The 25599-nt window shown below is 40.5% G+C and overlaps 1 protein-coding gene across 5 annotated transcripts in view; it reads left to right on the top strand.

The window, feature by feature from the left end:
* Window positions 1-25599, top strand: part of dpp6a (dipeptidyl-peptidase 6a) — a 290499-nt gene that overhangs the window by 206744 nt on the left and 58156 nt on the right. For all 5 annotated transcript variants that reach the window (XM_051940642.1, XM_051940643.1, XM_051940644.1 and 2 more), the window contains 3 exons: window positions 3287-3385; window positions 23580-23674; window positions 24109-24183. In XM_051940642.1, coding sequence (XP_051796602.1) covers window positions 3287-3385; window positions 23580-23674; window positions 24109-24183 — 269 coding nt within the window. The remainder of the gene's footprint in view (window positions 1-3286; window positions 3386-23579; window positions 23675-24108; window positions 24184-25599) is intronic.

Raw genomic sequence — 25599 nt, 5'->3', positions numbered from 1 at the left:
TTGTTTACCATCAAATAGGACGTCATTTGGATCTTCAGACTCAATTCAAAGCTTTTTTTGGTGTTATTTCAGGTTTTAATAGACAATTATAGCTGCACATGCTCATTGTTCTTAAGCAGCTGCTCATTTCTTTGTCATAAAAATCCATTATTTATGAACAGATGCGCCTTAGAAATACAGTTAAATGTCTTTTGTCGTCATGGTTTCTCCCGTTTCTCTTTGCAATCACAGCCTACAGCCTCTTGTGCAGCTTTTAGTCCAGAATACGGTTTGAGAAAGAGCGCAGTGACCTAAGAAAAGATACTTGCAGACTAAAATGTTACCTCTTAACAAAAATGACAGCCGCATCACCAACATAGACAGGCTCAGCAGCAGGATTAAACATCACACATTAGAAAGACAGTCCTGTAGCCAAAATATCACATCTTTCATCCCCATGGCAACCAGTCTGTCCATCAAGGGTCCTTGTGCAGGAGACCGAAGCCATTTTTGGAGCCACTTTTGATGAAACTTCAGCTTGAGAACACTAACTTGAAAAAGGCGCTCGATGTATATTGCCTTTTTTTTCTCTCTTTTGATCCTCCCACCCAGCGTATGGATGTGAAATGATTCATATTATGGAGCTGCAGATGACATGATGAGCATTGATGGATGAAATTAAGCTGAAATGAATCGCAGGAGGCATCTGCTGTAAATATGCACATCTGGTCCAATGATCAGAAGCCAGTGTTCATCAAAGGCCAGAGGGAGTTAAGATGATGCTGCTTTGTTATTATCATCCTCGTGTCTTTTTTCTGTCTCCGATAAGCTCTTTATTCTTTGAAAGGTGAACACTTGCCAGCAGGAAAAAGTTGTTTGGAAGGCGTTTGAGATCAAAACGTGTCAGAAGGGCATTATATATTCTCTCAGTTTTTGTTGTTCAGAAGTACAAAGAAAATCAGTCTTGTCTCTGCCTCGGTTTCTTCATTTCTTTTCTTTGTAGTCGTATTTGTTTCGGTAAAGTTTCTACAGGCTGAGTCTGGTAATGTGAAGGCTTGTTTTGAATCCGTAAAATGTCACCCGTTGTCACACTTGATCTGTCTAATGGTAGAAGAACACATTCGCTGTCATTCTCCGAAGTGAAAGCGCCTCATTTAGAGGAAGTTATTGCTGTACCTGCCTGTTCTGTTGGACTTTTCTCTGCTTTATTGTCAATGTTTATACATCTTTGCATCTATCTCAGTGTATCTGGTATATCTTATGTATGTTATATATTACATATACTGTGGATCAAAAGTTTGAGCTCACTTAGAAATGTCCTGATTTTTGAAAGAGAAGCAGTTTTTTTTCCCCAATGAAGATAGCGTCAAATGAATCAGAAATACAGTCTAGATATTGTTAATGTGGTAAATGACTATTGTAGCTGGAAACGGCTGATTTCTAATGGAATATCTCCATAGGGGTACAGAGGAACATTTCCAGCAACCATCACTCCTGTGTTCTAATGCTACATTGTGTTAGCTAATGGTGTTGAAAGGCTCATTGATGATTAGAAAACCCTTGTGCAGTTATGTTAGCACATGGATAAAAGTGTGAGTTTTCATAGAAAGCATGAAATTGTCTGAGGACCCTAAACTTTTGAACAGTAATGTATATTCCATGTTTGAGGGTCAGAGTGAGGCCTGAACCGCAAACATGGAACAAAGCTTTAGCACTTTAGCTTTAGAGAGTCGCAGCTCTTTCAGTCAAATGTCCCTCCTCTGTTGACATTTTTAAGAAAAACTTTAAGACATGCATGTTTCCAATGGCTGTCAGCTGCTGTTAAAGTTCCTAATATTTACTCTGCCAAAGGACACGGCAGAGTTATGTAATCATCGGTGTACGTTTGACTGTTTGACTCTTCGCAACATCGCTTCAAAACGGAAGAAGGCATTTGGATGAAATTTTCAGGTTAGAAATGACACAAAGACCAAGTGATTAGATTTTGGCATTGATGCAGCTTATAGCCTGGATCCACGGATTTGTTGAAGATTTCTGTATAATTGCGAGATGGTGACACAGCATCACTGTAACCATGACAACAAGTGAGCGCTATGTCAGCTGCCTGCTGACGATCACATGATTGTGATCCTACTATAGGTTCCCTGCTGTGGCCTTATCGGTAATTATCCATCGGAAATGATACGAGGAACAATAGATGAAATTGTGGGGATGTTTCAGAATCCCATCAGTTCATTCCATGCACTACATATTTAGGTCACGCAATTCGGTATCCATACATAACATATACATACGTAACACACGCCTTTGCTCAGTGCAAGGTCATTGTTTTTGTGGTCACATTCTATGTTTCTGTGATTTCTGATCATTAATAACTAATAAACAAATGCTACATCTCTGACAATGCCATGTGGGGGAATGGACAGCCTTGGCAGAGTACTGTGCTCTCTGAGTTCTTTTCTTGTTACAGTATGTAGCAGGAACTGGTATTTTATTGTAATTTTACGACTGAATTTGGCACAGTGTTCTTGTCTGTGACAGAAGTTAATGCGAGATCAGCTGGTGTCAAATCTGATCTCAGGAGTCCAACGCAAACTGACACTACGTTTTACAGGCCACATGGGAAACAGACAGCGAGGATGGAGGGAGATGACTAATTTAGGAGTTTGCAAACACGAGTGAAGCTCACAGTTTGCCTTTTGGTTGAGCTGAATCTCTGACTGATCTGTGACCATTTGTCCCGCTGCTACAGGCAGCTGCTGGTGGAACCGAAGATGCTGCGAGCAATGAAGAAAACCACAACAGCAATCAGTCTCACACATCCTGGATTAGACATCCCATCATATCTCTGGGAAACTAATCCTCCAGGCTGAAATGAGAGCTGTACACAACAGCGGTGTTAGTTACAGCTGCAGGAAGGAAGTTTCATGTCTTTACCTGGACAAAAATGCCCCCATGTGCATGATTTGGTTTGTTTATTATTGTGATTTTGACTAAAATTATTAGACAGGAGATTTTTGCAGTTTGCTCTTGGAAGAACTCAGGTAGCGAGTATGTTAGTGGAGGACTCAGACATTCACTCATGAGTTATTACCGTTGTTAAATGGATTTGCCTTGAACGTCCTTCCCACATAATTACAGAATTATCGTGAAGTCAGTGAGTCTCATTTGCACTTCTCAGTTGTTTGTGGAAGGCTAGCTATACCTACAAGTGTTGGGTGTTTACATGCTTGGTATGTTTTTCTATTGCTGAGCTCAAGTATGCATGTGGATTCTTCTTTATTGACTGCGGTTGTTTCCTCTGCAGGTGAAGACGACCGTCTGGCTCTCAAGGGCAAGGTGACAGTTGGAGACCTGTTTCGAAAAGACTTAAAGGTTCACAACCCCAACGCAAAGTGGATAAGCAGTAAGTGTTGCTCTTTAACATGAGACCGCACAGACGAAGCAATACACCTATATACACCACCTAAAGTTTATTGAATGATTTTAAATTTACTGCCAGTGTCCGTCTGTTCATTCTTTGAACTTCAAAGAGCAAAACGGGGTTAAAGTGTGCACAGCCTCAGCACGTTGGTGCTCAGTCGAACTACATCCATCTTCAACCGTGTATATATTTTCACACTTCTCAGTCTGTATAACTGAAACAATAACTACAGTGCAGCTCCATTAACTCCAGACTAATTGCAGCTGTAAAATGGAGCAAATGGAGCAACTTGTTAATATTGGATGCACCTTAAAAGTCACCTCGCACATCAGAGTATTATTTTCTTCAGTCAGACGTTGCAGTTGGCAAAGTAGGCAGTGAAATAGCTCATTTTGTTGTGTAACTGGATGTTGAGTGGTCTGATCTCCTGCTTAGACAACTTATGTTTTTATGACCCTCTTGAAACCCATGAGTTTCTGCTTTTTGTTTTTTCTCCCATTTTTTGAATTGCAGTTTTGAAGGCCTGAAAGTATTTAAAAACGTGAAAATTTGCACACACATCAGGATCGGCGAAAAATTTGAAATTTTATAGAATTTGCATATTTGTGAGCCAAAATGGCTCCATATCACCACTTGAAAAATTTCAAACTGGCTCTAGAGCCAGGATGTGTCACTTACAGCTGTGCAATTTGGTAGACGTAAGTAACTCATCAAGATCCATGAAAACGTAATCGATAACCATACCTTAAACGCAACAGGAATTTGGCCATTATGAATTTTGGATGAGTTTGAACCAATTTTTGTACATTTTAAAAGCTATAACTTCAAACAAGGTAACCTCAACAGGGCTCAAATTCGATCAGGATGTACACCAGGCGTGCATGATCAAAACTTCAAAATGGTTGTCAAAAGTCTGAGGACGTGGACATGGTGGCGGGCAGAATTTCGACAGTTCACCATGACACAGGAAATGCTGTGTAACTAGCCTGTCCATGCTTCAATCTGCCTCACATTTGTCTGGCCCTGATAACATACCTAGGCCAATATACATTCACAGTGCCACCTGGTGGCACCATTAAAAAGATAATTATCATCCTGCAGTTCAGCCAAGAAATCTCTGAGTTATTGCCGTGTGAGTTTTGGTTGCAGCTGAACCAATAACTTCACAGTTGCACCGAGGATCGAGGGATTTTAGTTTTAAATAATGTGCTTCCTGCACACTATTTTTTGGCAAAATATTAAAATTGTTTATAGGATAAAGTGATTTTGAATAATAGTTAAGGTTCCCTGCAGAGCTGCACGTCACAATTAGTTCAAGGACCACAAGAGAATCTGCAGATTCTTTCCAGTTTTTTCAGGTTCTGGCTCGGATAAATGGTGCATTTTCGCCATTTAAAAGAAAATAAAACCCAAAACCATGTCTTTTAAACCTCTTGGGGGTTTTAGTGGTTCTAAGGATTAATGTAATTATTGAAAAGGCTGTTCCATGCATATTAATCCATCTATATTAAAATTCTCTCCTCCTTTAGTATAGACTCGTACCAGCATTTCTATATTTGAAACTGACACACAGGACTTACATAAAGGGTTTATTGTCATCAGCTGCTGCATTCAGAGCAGAAGGTTGTCAGCACAGATCAGACCAGGTTATGTACAGTCTGTCAAAAGAAATCCATTATAGACCAACACTTATGTCCACAGTGTGTTTGCAAATATTTAGTTTGTTGCTGAAGTGTACATGCGTGTGCAATTAGAAATTTCAGTTTAAACCTTTAAAAGGCTGTTTTGTTCGATTATCAGTACCGTAGTGCTGCTTTCTGTTTCAAAACACCTCGAAAAACTCTAGAGACGGTTGCATAAAAAGAAATATAAATGATGAAGTGCATTTCAGGTTCAGCTTAACAATTTCTAACTTCAAAAGCTGTTCAGTACACTCGAATTAGTATTAATGTTTCACCCATTAAGGCTACTGATGTACAGCTTCAGTTATTATACCAGAAATAATGGGACTAATGGCATTTTTCTGCTTGTGTCCTGATAACAAACGGCAGAAAAACACTATAAATGTATCACAGCACAGTTTAAACTGTCTGATTTGCTAAGATGATGAGTGTCGCTTGTTGTGTGAGCAGATGTGTGTGTGTGTGTGTGTGTGTGTGTGTGTGTGTGTGTGTGTGTGTGTGTGTGTGTGTGTGTGTGTGTGTGTGTGTGTGTGTGTGTGTGTGTCCTTGCTGTCTGACATTCCTCCTAACAATTCATTCCATATGCTTCAATAGCTACCCAATTACCTGCAACCACAACCCTCATTTTTCTTTGATCAGCGACAGTGTGCGGATGTCGCCTTTGTTACAATTCATCACCGCCAATTTCAAACGCTTGTTTTTTTTAAATAGTGACAGCATAACCAGCGACATCACCGCAGGGAACCAATGAGAGAAAATTATACACTTTACTTTGCATCAAGGTAAAAAAAAAAAGAGAGAGAGAGACGACACAGCCCGGCACGTCTCGGCGTTGGCATTGAAGAGAACGATCACAGAGCGGAGATGTGAGGCGTCTGACGGTGCTGGAGGATTAATGAGGTGGATTCTGTCTTCTGCTCGTGCCCAGTTGAAGCTGTCTCCTCCAATCACAGCGTCTAAGATGGCTCCCTAAAAAAGGACCCAGCTGTTAACTCTCTGCTGGTATCTTGAAATTACAAAGCCGTCCTCCTCTGTGATTGGCTGTAATTAGAAAGCTGAAAACCCATATTATACTTGCAAAAGGAAAATGCCTTTTTCTCTGGATCTCATGTGGCAAGCTTAATTGGAGTCCGAGCACCACATGGTTTTCTTTTTCCTTTTCTATTTCTTTTTTTGCCCGGTAAAATTATCTCAAATTTGGCGGCCTAAAAATACTCAAATGCGTGAAAATTGGCACACACATCAGGACCGTACACAATTTTTGATTTTATGGCTCTTGCATAGGTGGCGAGTCAAAACTCCAGCCAGTGTATGTCGCCTACAGCTACGGAATTTGGTAAGAATATGTAACTTGTCAAGACGCACAAAAATGTAAATGACAATCATACCTAAAACTCAACAGGAAGTCAGCCATTTTGAATTATGTGTCATATTTTAGACGATTTTGGATCAAAAGCTATAAACTTAATCAGAGTAACCCCAACAGGACTCAAATTTGGCCAGGTTGTAAACCAGGCATGGGTGATCAAAACTTAGCAAAAGGTTCCACAAAAGTCTGATGGCCCCCAGAGTTTTGACGTTTCGCGATGAAACAGGAAATGCTGTAAAACTACACTGTACATGCTCCAATCTGCCTGAAACTTTACACGTGTGATCAGAGTCCGGCCCTGATGAATTCTATGGACCAAAATATAGTCACAGTAATAACACTGTCTGGTTAATAGGTCACTGTGAAACACGAAATGCTGGCTACCTAGCCTGTACACGCTCCAATCTCTTTCAAGTGATATGTGTGTAATCATAAATACATGGTGATAGCACCACCTGCTGGACAGTTTTGATAGGTTGCCATCAAAAAGGCCAGAGGCCAAATTCCCCTCTCAATCGCATTGCCACCTGGTGGACATGCTTGGACTTGCTGACCAGCCAGGATGCGAAGACTCGACCAATGATGCTTGCAGGTTTAATTCTTCTTCTTCTTCTTTCTTTCGTTTTTTATCTACAGTTCCCCATATGTGCTTCAGGATGACACATCTCTCATGTGGCTAATTTGTCGTCTTTGCTAGCTGTGACCCAGAGGTTGTAAACAAATCTGTCACGCTTGACTGATAAAGATCTCAAACTGCGGTTGGACTGCACACATCTGGAAGCCAGCATCTGTTCTTCAGCGTTCAAGGCTGTGATTAGAAGTGGATTTCCAGCAGAAACTGAGAGGTTGAATTGTGTAACAACATTATGATCTGTGAAAAACAAGTCCCCTTATTATGTATTTGATCTCAGGTTTTCCATTAAAGAAACAGGGTTCATTTATGAAGCGCAAAGAAATGAGAGCTACAGCAGCAGGAAAGAGCTCTGTAAGAATTCATACATGCAGCAGGAATCACCGAGAAACCATACCTGTCTTTGGAAAGCAATCCGCTCTCTCATCTCCTCGCCTTTGTGCCGCTGACAGTACCGTTCTTGATCTCGATGTATTTTTAGTGTATCATTAGATACAGCTCACAGAGAGGAGAGAGGAAAAGAGGAAGAGAGATCTGTCAGATGATTATTTTGTCTTCGTCCGTGTGTCATTTTTACTCGACCCAGTGCAGGCTCGCGTGCTTTCAGGGCTATCTCTAGGATTTGTTATAATGGCTCCACTGGTTGGAAGCCGACATTGAATTTTTTATAACCTAATTTAGCTCCGTTTTATGTTTTCCCTATCCCAGGCTGTCTCCATCTATCAATCAATTCCCCCTGGGATAGACTGAATATAACCTTGAGAATCCTTAATGATCATATATTAGGCTGTTTTTATGAGGCTGAATTGCTTCCTCATGTCTTGTCCAATAGTATTAGCTCAAATATATACTGTACTTAAGCGTCATTAGGTGCTCTTATCTGCTTCTCGCTAAGGTGGCAGAGATTGTGATCCCAGCTTGTGCAGCCAATGGATCATCATTTTGAGGCTTTATTTAAGTTGGGTCTTATCTATCGCTCCTGTCAGTGCGCTCGCCAAGTTAATTGCCGAGATCTGGGTTTGTGGAAACTTTTTTAATGCCAAAATCAGACGGAGAATGAAACACAAGCAGTTAAACAATCAGACAGGTTTAAATCAAACTTCCAGGTTAGCAGCTCTTAATTAACAGATATAAGGAGGTGCTTTGGTGCTAGCATTGTGGTGTATGCGTAGATGTTTGTAAAACTGCTGTGGAAACTTTGACTGTTGTCACTTTTTTTTAAGGTTCAACAATCAACAAGTACTGTAAAAAGGATGTTTCTCCAAAGATGATTGCCTGCAGTGTCCATGAATGCTTTTGATTAGTTAGTGCAGGGCTTTGCCACATGAGGCCTTTCAGTTAAAATTGAGTTTGGTGCATTGTTTGTTTGTTTGGTTTTTTTGGTTGTTTTTATGTTTTTGCTGGGCAATCCTTTTGTTGTTTTTGTTTTGCTAGAGCTCTCTGTGTTGTCATGTCTACTGTGCTAGCTCAGTGGGTGTGCCATGGTGCTGTTCCTTGTCAGAACACTACATTAACAAAGGCGGACAGCAGAATGATCTGAAATGTCTGGAGTAAACAATGGCCTGTTCTTGTTAAAAGATAATAGAAATCAACTTAAAGTGACTAATCTGTTGGATTTTTGAACTTCTTCTTGCTGTTGTCCCTCATGGTCAATAAAACAATGGGCAAAACTATAAAAGTAAGACTTAATTATCCTTGAATTCTACAGTATATCTAATAGGAACCAGGGTTCCTGAGTGGAATCACTTTGGTCGTATATACACTAATGTTCAAAAGTTTAGGGTCACCTAGACATGTCCTTACTTTGTTGTTCATTGAATACACGGCAGAAATAGCATGAAGACATCGAGGGAATCGACGTTGAGGGGACGTCAGTAAATTGTAGCCTCAGAAAACAACCTGGGTTGCACTTTAATTCCTCTGAACTGCATAATTCTCTCCATGCACATCAGTCTCGGCCACCATAAGTAAAGTATCAACCTTTGGAAACCAAATAAAAATGCTAAAACAACCAACAATATGCATTAATTGGAAAAAAAAAAAAAGTGTGTCCAAAGCTTGGCTGGGAGCAGTGCCTTTACCATCTTAGCACTAGGGTCTTCAGGAAACTCTTCCTGTGAAACCAATAGTTTGTCTGGAGCCCTGCAAACTCCATAAACTATCTTACCCTGCACTCTTCATCAGTATTCTTACCGTGCTCTCAAGCCGTCACTATAAGTCTCCCTAGTTTGGTAATTGCACAGTTAGCAGACACCACTGATATCTCACATATGCCACTTTTTTTTTCTACCACTCCATCTGAGTCAAACAGACACAGCATCATTCTCGCACCACCAAGGTGAAGCCAGCCCTGTGGGAGACAATGCAGGCCCTCGGAGCAGCTGCTTGCCATTTTAATGGCCACGTTCCTCTTGTTTGCCACTCCAGGACGCTTCTTGTCTCTGATGTTTGTTAAATATGGTGCAGGGGGAGCCATTTGTAAAGCAGTCGACCGTTTGCGACGACGCTCGAGCGTTATCGCCATGACTTTGAGGGGGACTTGTGACTGCAGTTTAGATACGAGTGAAGCGTGGGGATGTTTGTTTTGTCAGTGTGTGCACTTTCATGCATGCACAACGGAGAATTACCTTGTTTCTGAATGATGCACAACCTCTCATCTCTAATGTTTATGTAAAGGACTCACTTTGGAGAAGATTAGCCAGTTGTCTCGCTCCCTTATTGACTTTTCATAGCTCTGCTCCCCTGGCACAACATGAGTAATGATGGGAACGTCATTTGTTAATGGAGTTCTGCAATGGGTCTTTTTCTTACCAATGAGACACATCAAATTAGCCCTCATACGCACTGTAACTATCCAGCGTTCATTCAGTGTCGCAAACAATCAGCTTCGGTGAAGTGCTAACATTATATGAAGCAGCAGGTGCAAATATCCCCTTCTGAGATGGCCTAGTTTTACCGCAGCAAAGTCTGACGCTTAATCCGCGATGACGTCTTGGCACAAGCTCAAATTCTTCCATCAACCTTCAGAACACAGCGGAAAAGTGGCACAACAACTAGTCTTTAGGCAGAAACAAGCTGTAAAATAGACTGATGTGCTTCAATGTTTGAATATCCATGGACGAATAGAGGGGGAAAAAACATCAGATGCAGAAGCAAGCTTTGGAATTATACGGGTGCCTCGGTGCGTCTCTTGACAAAATCATCGGTCTCTTAGCTCTTTAGCGGCTAATGTTGAGGCAGCTTCTGAAGACTTGCACGTCTTCTTTGAGGTTTTTTGAGCAACAACAAATCAAAAAACAGCAATTCCAGTCACGGTTTGTCCAACTTAATAAACTTGCTAACATTAAATGATGCCTTTCTCGCGGCGACGCAGATTCATGCTTTTACGGTTCTCAGGTTGATTAGTGTATTGTGTGGTTTTAAGCAGCGACAGACACAGGTTCACGGCGTGCGAAATTTTCACAAAAGCTTTTGATCTGAAGTTAAAATAGGGACCAAGTTGAACTCGTTCCGACGCCTTCACTTTGAGTTTCACATTCCAAGATTCACTGATGAATGGTGAAGAAGAAGGTCTTTATCCTGGAGCTTTTTGTGAGCCAAAGCTCAGCCTCTGGAGCTGAAGAAGAGTCTGTCTTTCACTAGAAAGGCCCCAGCATGTTGAAATTCTCTATCTGAAGTATTCGACTTTCTGTGTCAGTGTTGAAGTTGTACAAAAATCCATCTAAAAACTAAAACCCTGAAGTTACTGGTGCAGTGACGTCAAGTACCAAAGATTTACATCAAGCGTCTGATCGGATTTGTAGCATTGTTTACTGATCATATAATTCACTGAAATCACTTTTTTCTCCGATTTTCTGATTGCATTTTGGATACGAATACGTCTTTGAAATATTTGCCTTCTTTAATTAATCAAAACTACAGAAGGACCAACAAAACAAAACATTTGTTTTAGAAATCAGTTATTGTGAATAACTGGTACTTGTGTTCTGATTATTCTCCTCATTTTAATCACTCAAATTTCCTGTCAACACTTTAAAATGCCTGACATCACGTCAATTAGCTCCTAGACTGCCCGATAAAGCTAATTAAGGCGATTCTGTTCGTCAGACTGTCTGTGGCAGCACTTTTGGTGTTTCCAGCTGACTAATTCAATTTAATAGTCTTCACATACTATTTCTTTATCTATTTACATCTCTTCTCCATTTAGAAACAGTTTTTTTGTAACATTTAGTCCCACAGCACCACAGTCTGGCATAAGCGTAACAAGCAAATCTGCATGAAAAGCACCAATTGTCTTGTCTGTTTCTGCCTGCAGAGAGGAGAAAAGACAGAAGTGGTGTTAATTAACAACAGAAGCAGAGCACACACCGAGCACAGCCTCACACAGCAGCACAAACACATGCTGCCACATGAAAACCGACACACAAGCGCACACACAAGGAGACGCTGTGTTTTGCCCTCTTTTCAGCAGCTACAGCTAATGCCAATTACTTTATTTAGAGGCTTTGTTCACGATACGCCCATGATTATATAGTTTTCCCACACACGATCCTGTGTGTGTCGGCAGAATGCACAATGAGATCTGCATGTTTACACACATCCCCTGTTTTCACTAAGCTGTAGCCCACGTACCGATAATGCTCGCTGCACACAGCATTCACGTCCAATCCGAGAAACAGACTTACAATCCTTTTAATTCACTTTCGCTGTCTTGTCATTGAGTATTCTTAGTTTAACTGAGCTTTTGCAGTGCAGCAGAAAGCTGTGAGCTTCCCCTCACAGCGAGACGCCTGCTGGATCATTTTGTTGCAGAGATTCTACAAACATTTGTTCATGCTTGGAGGGTTTTTTCTCATGAATCCACTTGCAAATATCATTTACTTGTTGACATTCTGATTGAAATTTAGTTCGTAATTGACGAATAATTGCTACATGTTGCTGAAATATTGAATGCATTTGACCAGCGAGGTAGCTCTGAGAGCAGGCGTTAAATAGCTTTTCCAAACAACAGAGGCTGATCACCTCCATGATGCCTTTTGTCATTATTATTATTGTTATAATTGTTATTTTACGGGTGCTAGCCTCCCTAATGATCTTAATTATTATGAGCTGGTGCAGGGTTTTTTTTTTCCAAGTTAAGTGATTTGTTTTCAAGCGAACAGCACCAGTGTTGCACCAACACACACAGTGTGAAGCACAGCGGCACTATCAAACGCAGCGACAGAGGTTATGGGTTGATGAGGAGTACGTGAACAGCTGGCACACACTGATGGAATGACCGTCACCTCATAGACAGTGAGGGAAATCAATAACACAGCGCTGAAGGATTCATTGCAAATTGAGGTTACAGGTGAGGAAGAGCGCAGGGGATTTAAGCAAACTGATGGAGGGGCTCTGAGAACACTTGGATGCTACTTTCAGAGTCGTCTAGGAAGGGATATGGAGGTGGATGAGCGGCGAGGAGAGTGTCTGAGGATGTCATGTTTAGCAAATTCTGTGCTGAACTGCTTTTAGAGGTATTAGACTTGTGAGGATGTTGTGTCCTGGTTAATCACACGGTTCTGGGGGATTTATGATCCCCTGGTTTTCTTATACAGGCAGGCAGCCGAGCTGAGAATGATGATAAGCACAGATGGTACACAATCACAACTGCTTGTCTTCATAAAATACCTGTAAGATTTGGTTCTACATCACTGATGTCCCCAAAGATTCTGTGGTAGAGAAATATATTTATGTTCCCACAGATTAAAACTTCCTTACCTCTGCTCACTGGTGCTGGCTAGAAGCTACCAGTTGTTGGACAATACATCCAGCATGGTGAAACATCTTTCTAAAGTTAATATGCAGAGTGAAAAACACAGAGTTTGTAGAGATTGTGCAAATGTAAATGTTAAATATCTATAATATTTGGAGCTTAATTTTTCTCTCTGGTTTTGGTAACACCTGTAGGCTCTTAGAAAAGTGTTCGACATATTGATTCCAAAATCCCAAATTGGAGAAACTTTAGTTTTTGTCTTTTAAGTGTTTGTTGGCTCTCTGTGTTGAGCCCCTTTCAGACATGCCCTCCTTTCCATCAGTCTGAACATACCAGCGTCATGTCTGGTCTCTGTCAAAGCCTCGACAGCAACCTTTCTAGGCCGGACCTCGTAACGTTTCTGTACCGCTCTCCACATGGATCTGAACTGCATGCAGTCACATTGATGGACAGGCCGTCGATGCACTTTGAGTTATGTGAAGTGTTTTGAGGAAGGATTTTTTTTCTCCCACATTTCAGCACCAATTTTGGTCCAAAAACATGACAGTTTGCTGCCAAAAGTCACAAAACGCCTTTCTCGTTCAGTTTGCCCTTCAGTTTTATGTCTATTACAAACTGAAATGTCCATAAAAATATAATATTACTGCAATTACGACAAAGTCTGTAACAGGGCAGATTAATCAGACTCACCATTTTAGGTTTTTACATTCACAGGAGCTGTAAGTGAGGCTAGTTTTTTGCTTCCAGCTGTTTGTTGGACTATTTCCTCTGAGTTGTCAAATAGCTGCAGCATCAACCAACAGCAGCAAAAGTAACTTCATTGATTTCTTAGAATTGCGAATGATCCCTGACATGATGACAGGATTGATCAAGATTCTGTGGTAAAATACATTGTTTACGGTTCTCCACCTTAAACAGTGGAATTATAGTTGATCAGTTACCAGTGAATGATTTCTAACATAGCAGCCATCCTCAGGTTGAGTCCACAGCTCCATCACTGCTGTCAGGATGTTTTTTCTGACTGTACACAAATTGATAGTTAGTGTTCAGTGTTCAGGAAACCATGAACAGACTCTGCTATTGGTTATTTGGACAGTTTCATAAGCCTTCTATCAGTTTAGATTTAGTCTTTTGAGTGTTAGTGCATTACACATCAATGCGTCCCGTCTCATGCATATGAAAAATATCGCACCGTGTCTTTCTTCACCACTGTAAATAGAACCATGAGGAATTTTAATATGAAAGTGACTCATCTCTGAGTGACAGAATGTTGCCACTTCAACAGGTTGTTGAAGCAGCATGTTATGTTTTCCATGTCTAAAAATGACTTTACAGTAAGCCTAGTCAATTGGCAACAATCTTGAGCTCTCCATCCATCCATTATCTATACACTGCTTAATCCTCATTAGGATGGCTGGAGTCTATCCCAGCTGACTTTGGGCGAAGGCAGCGGACACCATCTCACCAGTCTATCACAGGGCTACATGTAGACACAAACAATCCCACTCACATTCACACCTACGGACAATTTAGAGCTACCAACTAACCTCATCATATTTTTGGACTGGGTGTTTTTGGACCTGGACCCAGAGAAAACCCTCAGAAACTCCACGCAGAAAGATCATGGGAATGCCAACGGCCTTCCAGCTGAAAGGCGAAAGTTCTAACCTCCAAGCCACTGTGCAGCCCATCTTGAGTTCTCCTATGTTTGAATTAATATAAGGTTCCAAAGTTATTATGTGTTCATTGTTTGAATTAAAAGAGCTTCTGTCATTTAAAGAACTGTTCATAATAAGAGATAAGGTCATTGTTTTTGGCGTTTCGTGCAATAGGAGGTTGGAACATTAAATATGTTTGTCTCAGTTTGATGTGGAATAACTGCTCATTGTGATGCTCGCTGTTTTCAGGACCCTAACAAAGAGGTTAGCGTGAGTTATTCTGCTGATTTCAATGAGGCGTGTCAATAATTTGCTCATTTAAGGTTATGTTTTAGCTTAGACCCTTACGTTTACATTGCCTGTATTTCAGAAGCAGAAAAAAATGTCATCATTTTCTTTTTTCCGTGCTTTAACAGTGAATTGACAAGTCAAAAAGTAAATGAGTAATGAGTGAACCAGACAACGCTCATTTGCCTTCCTCATAAACTAATTGACTTCCACTGTAGAAGTGGCCATGTGCAGGCTGAATGTAGCCTTTGGGTGGTTTTATGCGGCGGTTTCCAGGCTTTTACTCATTCGTTTGCTTTGCCATTCATTTCTTAGCGTGCTTATTTATCAAGTTGGTCAGGTATAGAATTTGAATCTCACAGTGCCGCTGTATAGAAAAACACATACATCTATTATTGGGAATTCCCTTTGAAGCGCCATACATGAAAGAAACTAAATTACTTGAAATATAAAGGGAGGATTTTTAATTAAAACACCTATTGAATTTTTTATGAGCCTATATTTTATAGCACATCCAAACCAATAGGTGGCAGAGATTTAAGGCTGTATTACTGCATCAGAGACTTCATTTTATTTAGCTGGTGACAGACACTATAATTCTCCCTACAGCAGCTCGTGTCACTTTCATCAAACCAGTCATCATCCGCAGCCTTGGGCATGGACAAATGACCTGGAACCGACAAGAAAAAATCCCATTTCATCCAGAACTTAACATTGCAACCCTGGCTCACCTCACGGCTAATAATACAGCTGGCAGAAACTACCTATATCAATTGCCTCGGTGTGTTTTGTAATCACAGGGTGATGTATTATGTGGAGGTTAAGGTTCGAGGTTGGGGCCACTGGAGCTCTATTCCCATCCCCGCTGTGATGTAGTTACTTCTCTGTTATCTGCTTTTGTTATTGCCATGCTGAAGATGACAGGAAATATCCAAGTAATCTGTTCCGTCAGTCCTCAGAATCACATACTAGCAGGTTGAGGGCTATTGCTTCTCGACTAATCCAACTCTTGGGACTTCTTTTTATCATAACGTACCTGCTAAGGACTCTCTTGGAGTGTTTTGGGACTCTCAGCACACTCAGGAGGAACACTGAATGCAGTGAATGAAAGAAAAGGCTCAAGTGGGAATGGATACGGTGGATTGCAAAATCAGACGAGTGAGTAACATTGTAGAAGTCTTAACAATTACGGTACAGTTGAAAGTAGTTTAACTTGAAGAGAGCACTAGAGTCAATTTACCTTGAAGCAGTGTTAACTAGTCTTTCTGCGCTATTCTGTCATTCTAATTAGCCTGTCATATTGCACATGAGGCATAAAGCTGGGCTGAAGCTTTAATGAAGTCTGCAGTCCAATGAAACCACTGAAAAAACTTTTTTTTTCCCTTGTGAGGAGTGTAATAAAGGATCAGAGTGTCAGATGGGTGAATGGATTATTCAGCACAATGTCAGTTTTCGCCATCTGATCCATCGCTTACATTCCCAACCTTATAAGTCAGCTGTAAAATTTACCATGTGTGAACCATGAACCAGCAGCAGAGTGTAAAGGCTTTGTCTTGTTTACAGCAATTTCTTGCTCTTTTTGATGCTCTAACAATGCTGCTGTGCTTCCAGATTTGAGAAATTTCCAGCTTTAATTGAGTATCTTTGCATCGGTAGTGAAAGAACTGCGTGTGAGACTTCTTTAGGACGGAGTCTACATTGTAGAGGTAATTGGACAGTTGGCTGCTACATGTTTTTCGAGCAGTTTCAGTGTCGGTTCGTGCACAAAAAAAAAAACAAGACTCAGAATTGAGAAGTGGCATTTAGACAGAAGCAGAGCAGTCCGTCGATGTGATCACACAAGTGAAGAAGATGATAACGAGAGATATCAAAGGTAGTTGGATCGGCAAAATCGACAGAAAAACCACTGAGAAAATGAGCCAGTCTTTTGGATGAGCAGAAAAAATCATTTGCAGGGTGGGAAAAATAAGCATTAATACTGCACAGCATGTCATAAATGCTCTTCATGACCATGACATTAAAGGATTTGTCACATGGTAAACCTAAAAAAATCTACTGCAGTAGAGGAAAGAAGTCATTTGCACTCATGAAACAAAAATCCACCTCTATCAAAATGATGGAAGTGTGGCGGACAGAAAAAGAACAGCTCATGACCCAAGTGCACACCCTCATCTGTCAAACTTAGTGGTGGTGGAGCATCATTAGGGAATATACAAAGCTTCTGCTGATGTCTATGTCTCGGAATACTTCACTGACTGCAAAGCATTTTCCCATAATGATTAGACAATGATGGCTTTATCTGGCAATTTTTCTCCAATTAAACAAAATAGATCAGACATCTCCCACAGAGATTTTTTCCATATTGATGCAAAAATACTCAAATTAAAGCTTGGTACGCTAAAAAACAGTTTGGCTTCCGAAAACATCATTGCACAGAAATAGTTTTCCCAATGAACAAATGCAATGTTACCTTGATAGAAGTGGTGTTGGTGTCCAAATTCAACTTATCTGTCAAACAGATGGATGGAATCCTGCTTAAATGAAACTAAACAAGGTACAAGAGTGGGAGATGAGTGTTCCCCATTGGCCACTTGAACAGTTGGAGTCCCTCAAGGGTCTATTTTAGAGCCTATTTCATTTAGTGTATACACTACTGTTCAAAAGTTTGTGGTAACCCAGGCAATTTCATGTTTTCCATGAAAACTCACACCTTTATTCCTGTGCTAACTTAATAGCACAAGGGTTTTCTAATCATCAATTAGCCATTCAACACCATTATCTAAAACAATGTAGCATTAGAACACAGGAGTGATGGTTGGTGGAAGTGGGCATCTGCACCACGTGCAGATATTCCATTAAAAATCTGCCGTTTCCAGCTAGAATAGTCATTTACCACCTTAATAATGTCTAGACTGGATTTATCATTCATTTAATGTTATTGTCACTGAATAAAGATTTTCTTTTAAAAATAAGAGCATTTCTAAGTGACCCCAAACTTTTGAATGGTAGTGTGTATATTAATGACTTTTCTTACATGTGTGCATATATATGCTGATGATGCTGTGATTTTTGCTTGTATAAAATTTAAAGAACATGTTGCAGTCAAACTGACAGCTGCAATGACCGCGACTTAACATAAGCTAATAATCTGCATGTGTTTCACAATAACTCTGTTAACCCCAACATTTAGTTTAATGGGGAAGTTATCAAACCTGTGACATATTTTAGATATCTAGGCATTATAATTGATACAAACCTGTCAGTAGCATCACCGGTGATGTTCAGTTTGATTTGAATTTTTTTTAAAGGCAACCTAACCCTTTTTCTTAGCGGATTAAGACCAGCCTCAAGACCTGACTGAATGAAAATTGTCAACACCAATGATTACTTTTTATTTATTTATTTTTGCTCATTTTATTTATTACCTCACACTGATGGACTTTTGTGTTGTTTTGTGTCACTTTAAATATTTGTTGCTTTGTGGTTCTTTTTCTGTGCCTGCCCAGGGAGAACAGATGCAAATTGGATGTTAGCTAACTCCAGCACAATTACTTTTAATTGTGTCCCTGCAAAAATAAACAAATAAACTAAACTCAGCTAATATGCTGAAGCACAGAGCCGGAAGATTTAAAAAAAAAAAAAAAAACGTAAATGTCCCAATGCACACCAGATCTAACGCACAATAAGCAGGTGTTATCTTTTAAGTGACTCTTCCATATCTATTATTCTGTGTAGAGAAATCCATGAATCTCATTTTTACAAACCCAATGCAAGGATAAGGTCTTTTCTTTCTGTTTTTCTGTCTCGCCCAAGTGTGCCGGTTTGTATCTCTACCTCCCCCCTACCTGGAGCTCCCTCTGCCTCCCCAGAGTGAGGCTGGGTTAGGGCTGTGCCCAGGGCAGGAGGCTGTATTAATAAGACATACTGCCATGGAAAGGTATAGATCAGAGGAGAAAACAGTGCCCTGGGCTAATGCACAGCAAGTGAAGGTAGAGGTGAAGGGAAGAGAGTGAGAGAGCTAGAAAGAGATGTATTGAAGGGAAGACATAATGCCTAGGGTACTGTGAAAGAATAGATGGATTCATGTCTTTGAAAGAGCAGAAAACAAAGAGTTGGAGAGGTGAAGGAGGGATGATAAGAGCTAAAATGATGAACTCAGCAGGAGGGCACATGGAAGGACAGTGATGGGAAGGATTTGAGAGATCAGTGGTCTATCTGAGGTGTCTTGAGGCGTAAGACGAAGATCAGTAATCCACAGAGAAACGAGGATGAAAAAGGCACCTTAAAGAGTTGCAGGAGTTTAACCCAAAGCCAACTATGAAAACAAAGTGAATCACGAGGCAAAATAAAGCCGAGTCCGTCTCTGTGATCACTGATTTATCACGGCATTGTTTCGTACTCATTCAAACCCCATCTTCAGCAATTACCATTTCATATATAAAAGTAGACCATTTATCAGGATGCCAAACGGAGTCACACTAAAATAATGACTTGTGGTAGGGAAAAAACCAGCATCCTTGTATTTATCACCATGATTTCCATGAAGGAGTCTATTTTATATCCTTGTTAGTATGCCAATGGTTTTTAACAAGGAGACAAAAGCTGTTGAGGGGGCGTTTGGCTATGCCAATCTAAAAATGTCTGAAACTGCTCTCCCAAGCACGTTCTGAATTAAAGCCATTGTGATGGTAATTTTGTCACCTCTAATGGACAATTAGATATGCTAGCAGATAGAGAGCACTCTGCATAACAATCTCTGGGTTCTAATTACCTCACCAAATGGCGTGGTTGCTCGTGCGCCTATGGATCACTAAAGCAATAAGACAGAGGAGTGCAGATAGATTGAAGGTGAAAGGGGGCAGTTGCTGTATTAAACTTATCCTTCCCTGATAAAGGCCTGATGGATGAGGAGCTGTTTGAACTTTCATACATCTGTCAAATAATGGCTCCCTTCAAGGGTTTCCTCTAGTGGCCTGAACTCACCACTGGAAGCCTTTATATTAGAGCATATTAAAAGCTGGACCTTTTCTGTGGCACCAAGAATGTCAGATTCTGGAGCACTTATGCTGGAACGTTAAAAGTTGAAACTTCTCATAGAAAAGGTAATTTAGTTGGCAAACAATGTCAGTTTTGTGCTGCACATTGTCTGAAGGACTGTACTGATGCAATAAATGCTCTAAAAAGCTATTTTGTCCGATTCATACGGGAAGAGATTGGGTCCTAAATAAAGACACAGTTTTCCACTCTCGGTTGAACTGCTTTTATTACTCCACCAAGGAAAGTCGGAATTATGTGACAATCGGCGTACTTTTGTCTGTCTGTCTGTTAGCAAAATTACTCAAAAACAGATTTGGATGAAATTTTCGGGGAAGGTCAGAAATGACACAAGGACCAGCTGATTAGATTTTGGCAGTGGTGCGGCTTGTAATCTGGATCCACAGATTTGTAAAGGATTTCTGTGTCATTTTGACATAGTGGCATGGCGTCACTGTAACTATGACAACAAGTGCACACTACGTCAGCTGCCTTCTGACAATCACATGATTGTGATCCTTCTACAAATTGACCGCTGCAGTCTGATCGGGACTTATCCGTCGGAGATCATACAAGGAACTGTTGTGGGGGTGTTTCGAGTCTCATCAATTCCTGCCGCCCGCTACATATTTAGGTCATGCGATTTGGTATCAGTACATAATGTATACATGCATAACACACTTGTGTTCAGCGCGAGGTCATTTTGTTTGTTTGTTTACATGGAAACATTCTATAGTGTCGTGATTTCTGCTACAAATATTTTCACGATTTCAGCTGTCGGAAATGATACAACTGAGCTGCAACGATGTCTCAACTCTTCACAATGGAAAAGCAGCAATCATCCATTATCTTTCCACTGCTTAATCCTCATTTGGGTTGCGGCGGGGCTGGAGTCTATCCCAGCTGATTTGGGGTGAAGGCAGGGGACACCCTGGATAGGTCGGCAGTCTATCACAGGAGTAGACAAACAATCACACTCACATTCACACCTATGGACAATTTAGAATCACCAATTAACCTCAGCATATTTTTGGATTGTGGAAGGAAACTGGAGCACCCAGAGAAAACCCACACATGCACGGGGAGAACATGCAAACTCTATGCAAAAAGATCCCAGGAAATGTCGGGATGCAAACCAATCTTCTAGCTGCAAGGTGAAAATACTAACCACTACGCCACTGTGCAGCCCAAGCAGCAATCAAAGTTTGATGCAAGGTTGAGATTTTGAGAGTTAAACACCAACAAAAGTAGAACAAGTAATATATTAGGCGTCTGTTTTTGTCAAATTTGAAGATAAATTGTTTACCCTGAGTTATGACTGTCACAGAGAGATGCTTAAAATCTCCTATAAACCAGATTAAGCGTCCAGAAACTAATGTCCGTGCATCAAACTTACATATTTAAAAGTTTTTTTTCTTTCCAGTAAACGCCTTAATTGGCTTAGATTTGTCTGCACCATGACATTTTTCAGAATATGTAGCTCTATAAAAACACAGAGATATTAAATAACACATAAAACGCCTTGCATTTTGCAGCTGATAAACTTTAACCGTGAAGCCAGAATTATGATCATTACACAAACAAATGAGCAGCCGAGCTCTGCTAACCCTGCTTTTTATTTTGGATTCCAACACACATATCCGTGCCATTAAGTGGCCCGTTGATAATTGTTGCACTTAAAAAAAGAGAGCACTTTTGGCTGCTGATAGATCTCAGATCATTCAAATTTAATCTCCACTTGATATTAAAAAAATAGCATCTCCTGAAATTTAATTATTTAGTCAAAGATAATGGCAGGTAGCAACCTCATCAGCGCTGAATAGTCACTTTTTCTATTATGCCAGAATCTATTATGCGACTTTTTCAGGGTCAAGTTTCTTGTTTAACCAACGGATTTTCAATTTTTAGAGCTTCTTACATAAAACAAATGCTTTTAGCTATTCCACTGTTGACAACTCAAGGCTTTAGATAACTCTTTTGGGTGCTCCAAGATGTCACCAAATATCTGTCAAGTACTCCTGAGATTTAGCAGGTCTGTCTGAATGTGTCCTGGCAGTTGAAACCACTAATCCCCCCCCTTTAAAACTAAATTTCGGTTGCTGTTTTGACTCGCGTATGCTACAATAACTAAATGGGGACTAGAGGCTTCTCTGGGCACAGCCGCATGCTAGCATCTATGAATGAATGCGAGCTGTTGAGTGAACATTGGTTAATTTTAGCATCCACCAATAATCTGCTTTTGAGGCCTTCAGAGCTTCAGAAAACAACCTGGGCTGCACTCCCCAGATGCAAAACTGCGTGAGTCTGTGCATGCACACTGGTCACGCTGCACCACCCACCGCCACAAATAACTTCTTAACCTGTGGGAAACACTGGAATATGATACAACGTGCAGCATTATGCATTGCTTTTATTGCAAATGGTCCTCCCCAAAGACATCTGGGAACAGCGCTTTTGCTGTCGTAGCATCTATGCTCAGAATTGTGATATTAAAAAGAAAAAAAAGCACAGTGTCTGCAAGAAAGTCGTCCTGTGCCGTGAGAAGTGAGACGTTCCAGTATCAAGCTGCAGCAAACCGAGGAGTGTGGAGATGATAATATAAGTTCTGGATCATCTTTATGAAAAACATGGATGTACAAGACATTATTCTGCATCTTTATACCTATTTACAGGTGTTTACAGTATGTGTTGAGGAATTACCACTCACCATAGAGCAGAAGCTTCGTATATACTAAGGTTCTTCCATTTCAAATCATCTGGTGCCCTGTGCTTCATCCTCTCTGATTTGCTTGAAACTGTTTTATCATAATCTACGGATATTTAAAATGGTGTCTGTGAAATTGTAGCTTCATATATCAAATACTTTCAGAGATATTTGATTTTAAAAACTGGATGTCGACCCACTTTCAGTACATTTTCTCAGGCTACGTTTGAACCAGAATATCTCAGGAACTATTAAACATAAATGACTGAAATTTTCTGTTATTTCTCATCACAACATTCAGAATCTAGAATACTGGACAAATAGATCAAATCATCTCTGATTATGGGTGAGTTGGAATCCGAAAAAGTAAAGCTGCAATGAGAAGTAACATCATTGAGCACACATTAACAAAAAAAATTTAAATACAGAAATCTAGTAGTGGTATCTTCTGACCCACATGCAGTTGGACGTCACAATAATACAAAAGAACACATACAGAATACTTGTTCATATGAACTTTGAGATATTAAGGTATATGTCCTACCACAAAAAAACAAAAACATCTTTTCATGACAACTTCACTTCTTTTCGTATTTCAATTCGCCCAATCAAAGACTATTATTGTACATTCTGAATCAATGACATCATCGTTCAGGCTTTTAATAGTTCTTGAGACATTGTGGTTCAAACAAGCATGTAAGTGCCCAAAAAAAACATGCTGAAAGTGGGTGGATGGATACTGGAAAGCATTGCAAATGTTAAGCCATCCATAATTTAGGACAAATTATTCAGAATTAGAGATGATCTTGCAGAAATTTATCTCCAAATTTGATGATTTCAGATCAAATGACTCATTATTCGGCTTCAAATGAATGGAAGCGGAAGATTAATGCGTCAAAAATGAACAAGGCCAGTGCAACCATTGGTAAAAGTTAGTCTGGAGCCCAGGTTTTATATGTAATTAGCTTATCGCTCTCTTGTATTCTGTTTTAAAAATGGTTTTAGTAACGTTTCCCCCATTTTTTTCCCCTTCTGCCCTCTCCATCGCCTTACAGGTAATGAGCTACTGTACCGGAACCGGGACGGCGACGTCGTCAAGTTCAACGTGGACACGAACGAGCAAACCGTCCTGGTGCATAACAAGAAATTTGTAAGTCTTTTGTCATCTCTCCTTTCTGCTTTCTTTAGTCCCTTTCTTATAATCAAGGGACTAAAGGACTGACCATGGCTGCCCATGAATTAAATTAAAACTTTTCTTATAGTGTCAGCAAATCAAAGCACCCAAAGCTCCTTTTTAAAAATTTTTATTACAAAGCTTAATCAAATGATCCGTTATTACTGTGAAATGTGAACTGCATATTTAACACTTTTGTGAAGCTTGAGAAGACGGAGATGTAGCGGCGGCAGCAGCTCGGGTGACGACACACAACATTATGCCTGCCATCAAAAGCGCTCTGATTAATGCAGCTTTCATTTGCTTTGGAAGCCGAGCAATCTGTCAAACGCAGGCGTTTAAGGACCGCTTTAATGAAAAAATAGCACGCGTGGTTAGAGGTCTCATCTTTTTGTCTTTTTGATTCTTAGGAAATGTACAAAGCCAGCAAGTACGAGGTGTCTCCTGACATGAAGCATGTCCTGCTGGCCTACAACGTTGCACCGGTGAGCTTCTCGTTTGTTTGCTTGTTTTTTGAATTAGCAAAGTGACAGCCATTCCTCTGCCGAGAGATGGGGTGGTGGTGGTGGTGGTGGGCTTGTAGTGGAAGGAGGGAGGAGAAAGTAATCATGGTGGGGTGTGAAGGCCCGTCGCACGCCGCTGCCTGTCAGCGATGGTGGCGGAGGCTGGAACAGCCGAGCGGAACTGTAGCGAGGGAGGCGAGAAACACAAACAAACCCCCGTCGGCGGTGCACATTCCCGCGGGGAGGGAGATGAGAACAGGAAGCACGGGGTGGGAATTGATCATTTCTGTGCAAAAATAAAGTGCCGCCACGACTGCACGGGCTCTGCCAGCGACCACAACCTGACCCATCAAACATAGGCAGAAAATTTTTTATTTTTTTATTTTTAACAAAATAGAATGGAATAGCTTTATTGTCATCATACATGGACGCATGACCAAAAGATAAATAGCATCCACTGAACGATGCATTGATAACAAACAATGAGTAATAAAATATCAACATTAAATAATAAAATCTAATGTACACATAAAACAAGACTATATTAAAAATGACAACATGCAAAAGATGCAAAATATATACAATGTGGGAGGTAAATAAAGTGAAATAAAAATCAATAAAGTAGAATAAATTTGGTTAGGAGATTGCACATAAGCAGCATTTGAACCATTAGAAGGTGTTTTGAGTTCAGGAGTCTGATGTAAAATGGGAAAAAGCTGTTTCTCAGCCTGTTTGTCCTGCATTTTAAGGGTCTGAGTCTCTGCCCCGATGGCAGCAGGTTCGAAATCCCCCTTAAAAAAATAGCCATATCATTTTGTTTATATTTCGTTTATCAAATTTGATCCATTGGGCGTTTGTGGCAATTTTTTGCTCACAGCAATCTAAAGCAAAATTCCACTTGCTACTAATTAGCACTGAGCGAGCTAACACACTTCACAACAAAAAGAAATGATAATAATAAATACTATTAAATAGAACAAAATGATAAACCACAGCTTCCTAATGCAGGTAGATCAGATATATCATATTGGTGATATTTGTGTGTTTACTTCATTTCGCTCCACCACTGAGTCACGGTGGAGAGAGTCTGGCCCCCGTTGTTAGCGTGTGAGGGATGCCAGCAGATATGTAAGCCGGTGTTATTGCCTGAGATGAATAGGAAATATTACGACACGCTGGAGTGTGCTGGGCTGCATGTGTTTGCATTTATTATCCATCCAAACCTCCATCACCTTGATAGATGACAGTCGTTGCTCCTGTACGCTCGCTGTAGCAGCACGAGGTGGCAACGCTCACAGATGCACATTCACGCACACTTCATCTCCATAATGTGCAGCGAGGATCAGATGTTTATATTAAACAGTGTTTGCATAATGACATGTAGCAGGCAACTTCCTT

This window comes from Acanthochromis polyacanthus, chromosome 20 (genome assembly GCF_021347895.1).
Source record: "Acanthochromis polyacanthus isolate Apoly-LR-REF ecotype Palm Island chromosome 20, KAUST_Apoly_ChrSc, whole genome shotgun sequence".
NCBI lineage: Eukaryota > Metazoa > Chordata > Actinopteri > Pomacentridae > Acanthochromis > Acanthochromis polyacanthus.
The sequence above is the reverse complement of the archived record's forward strand: the minus strand, read 5'-3'. Positions and strand labels throughout refer to the sequence as shown.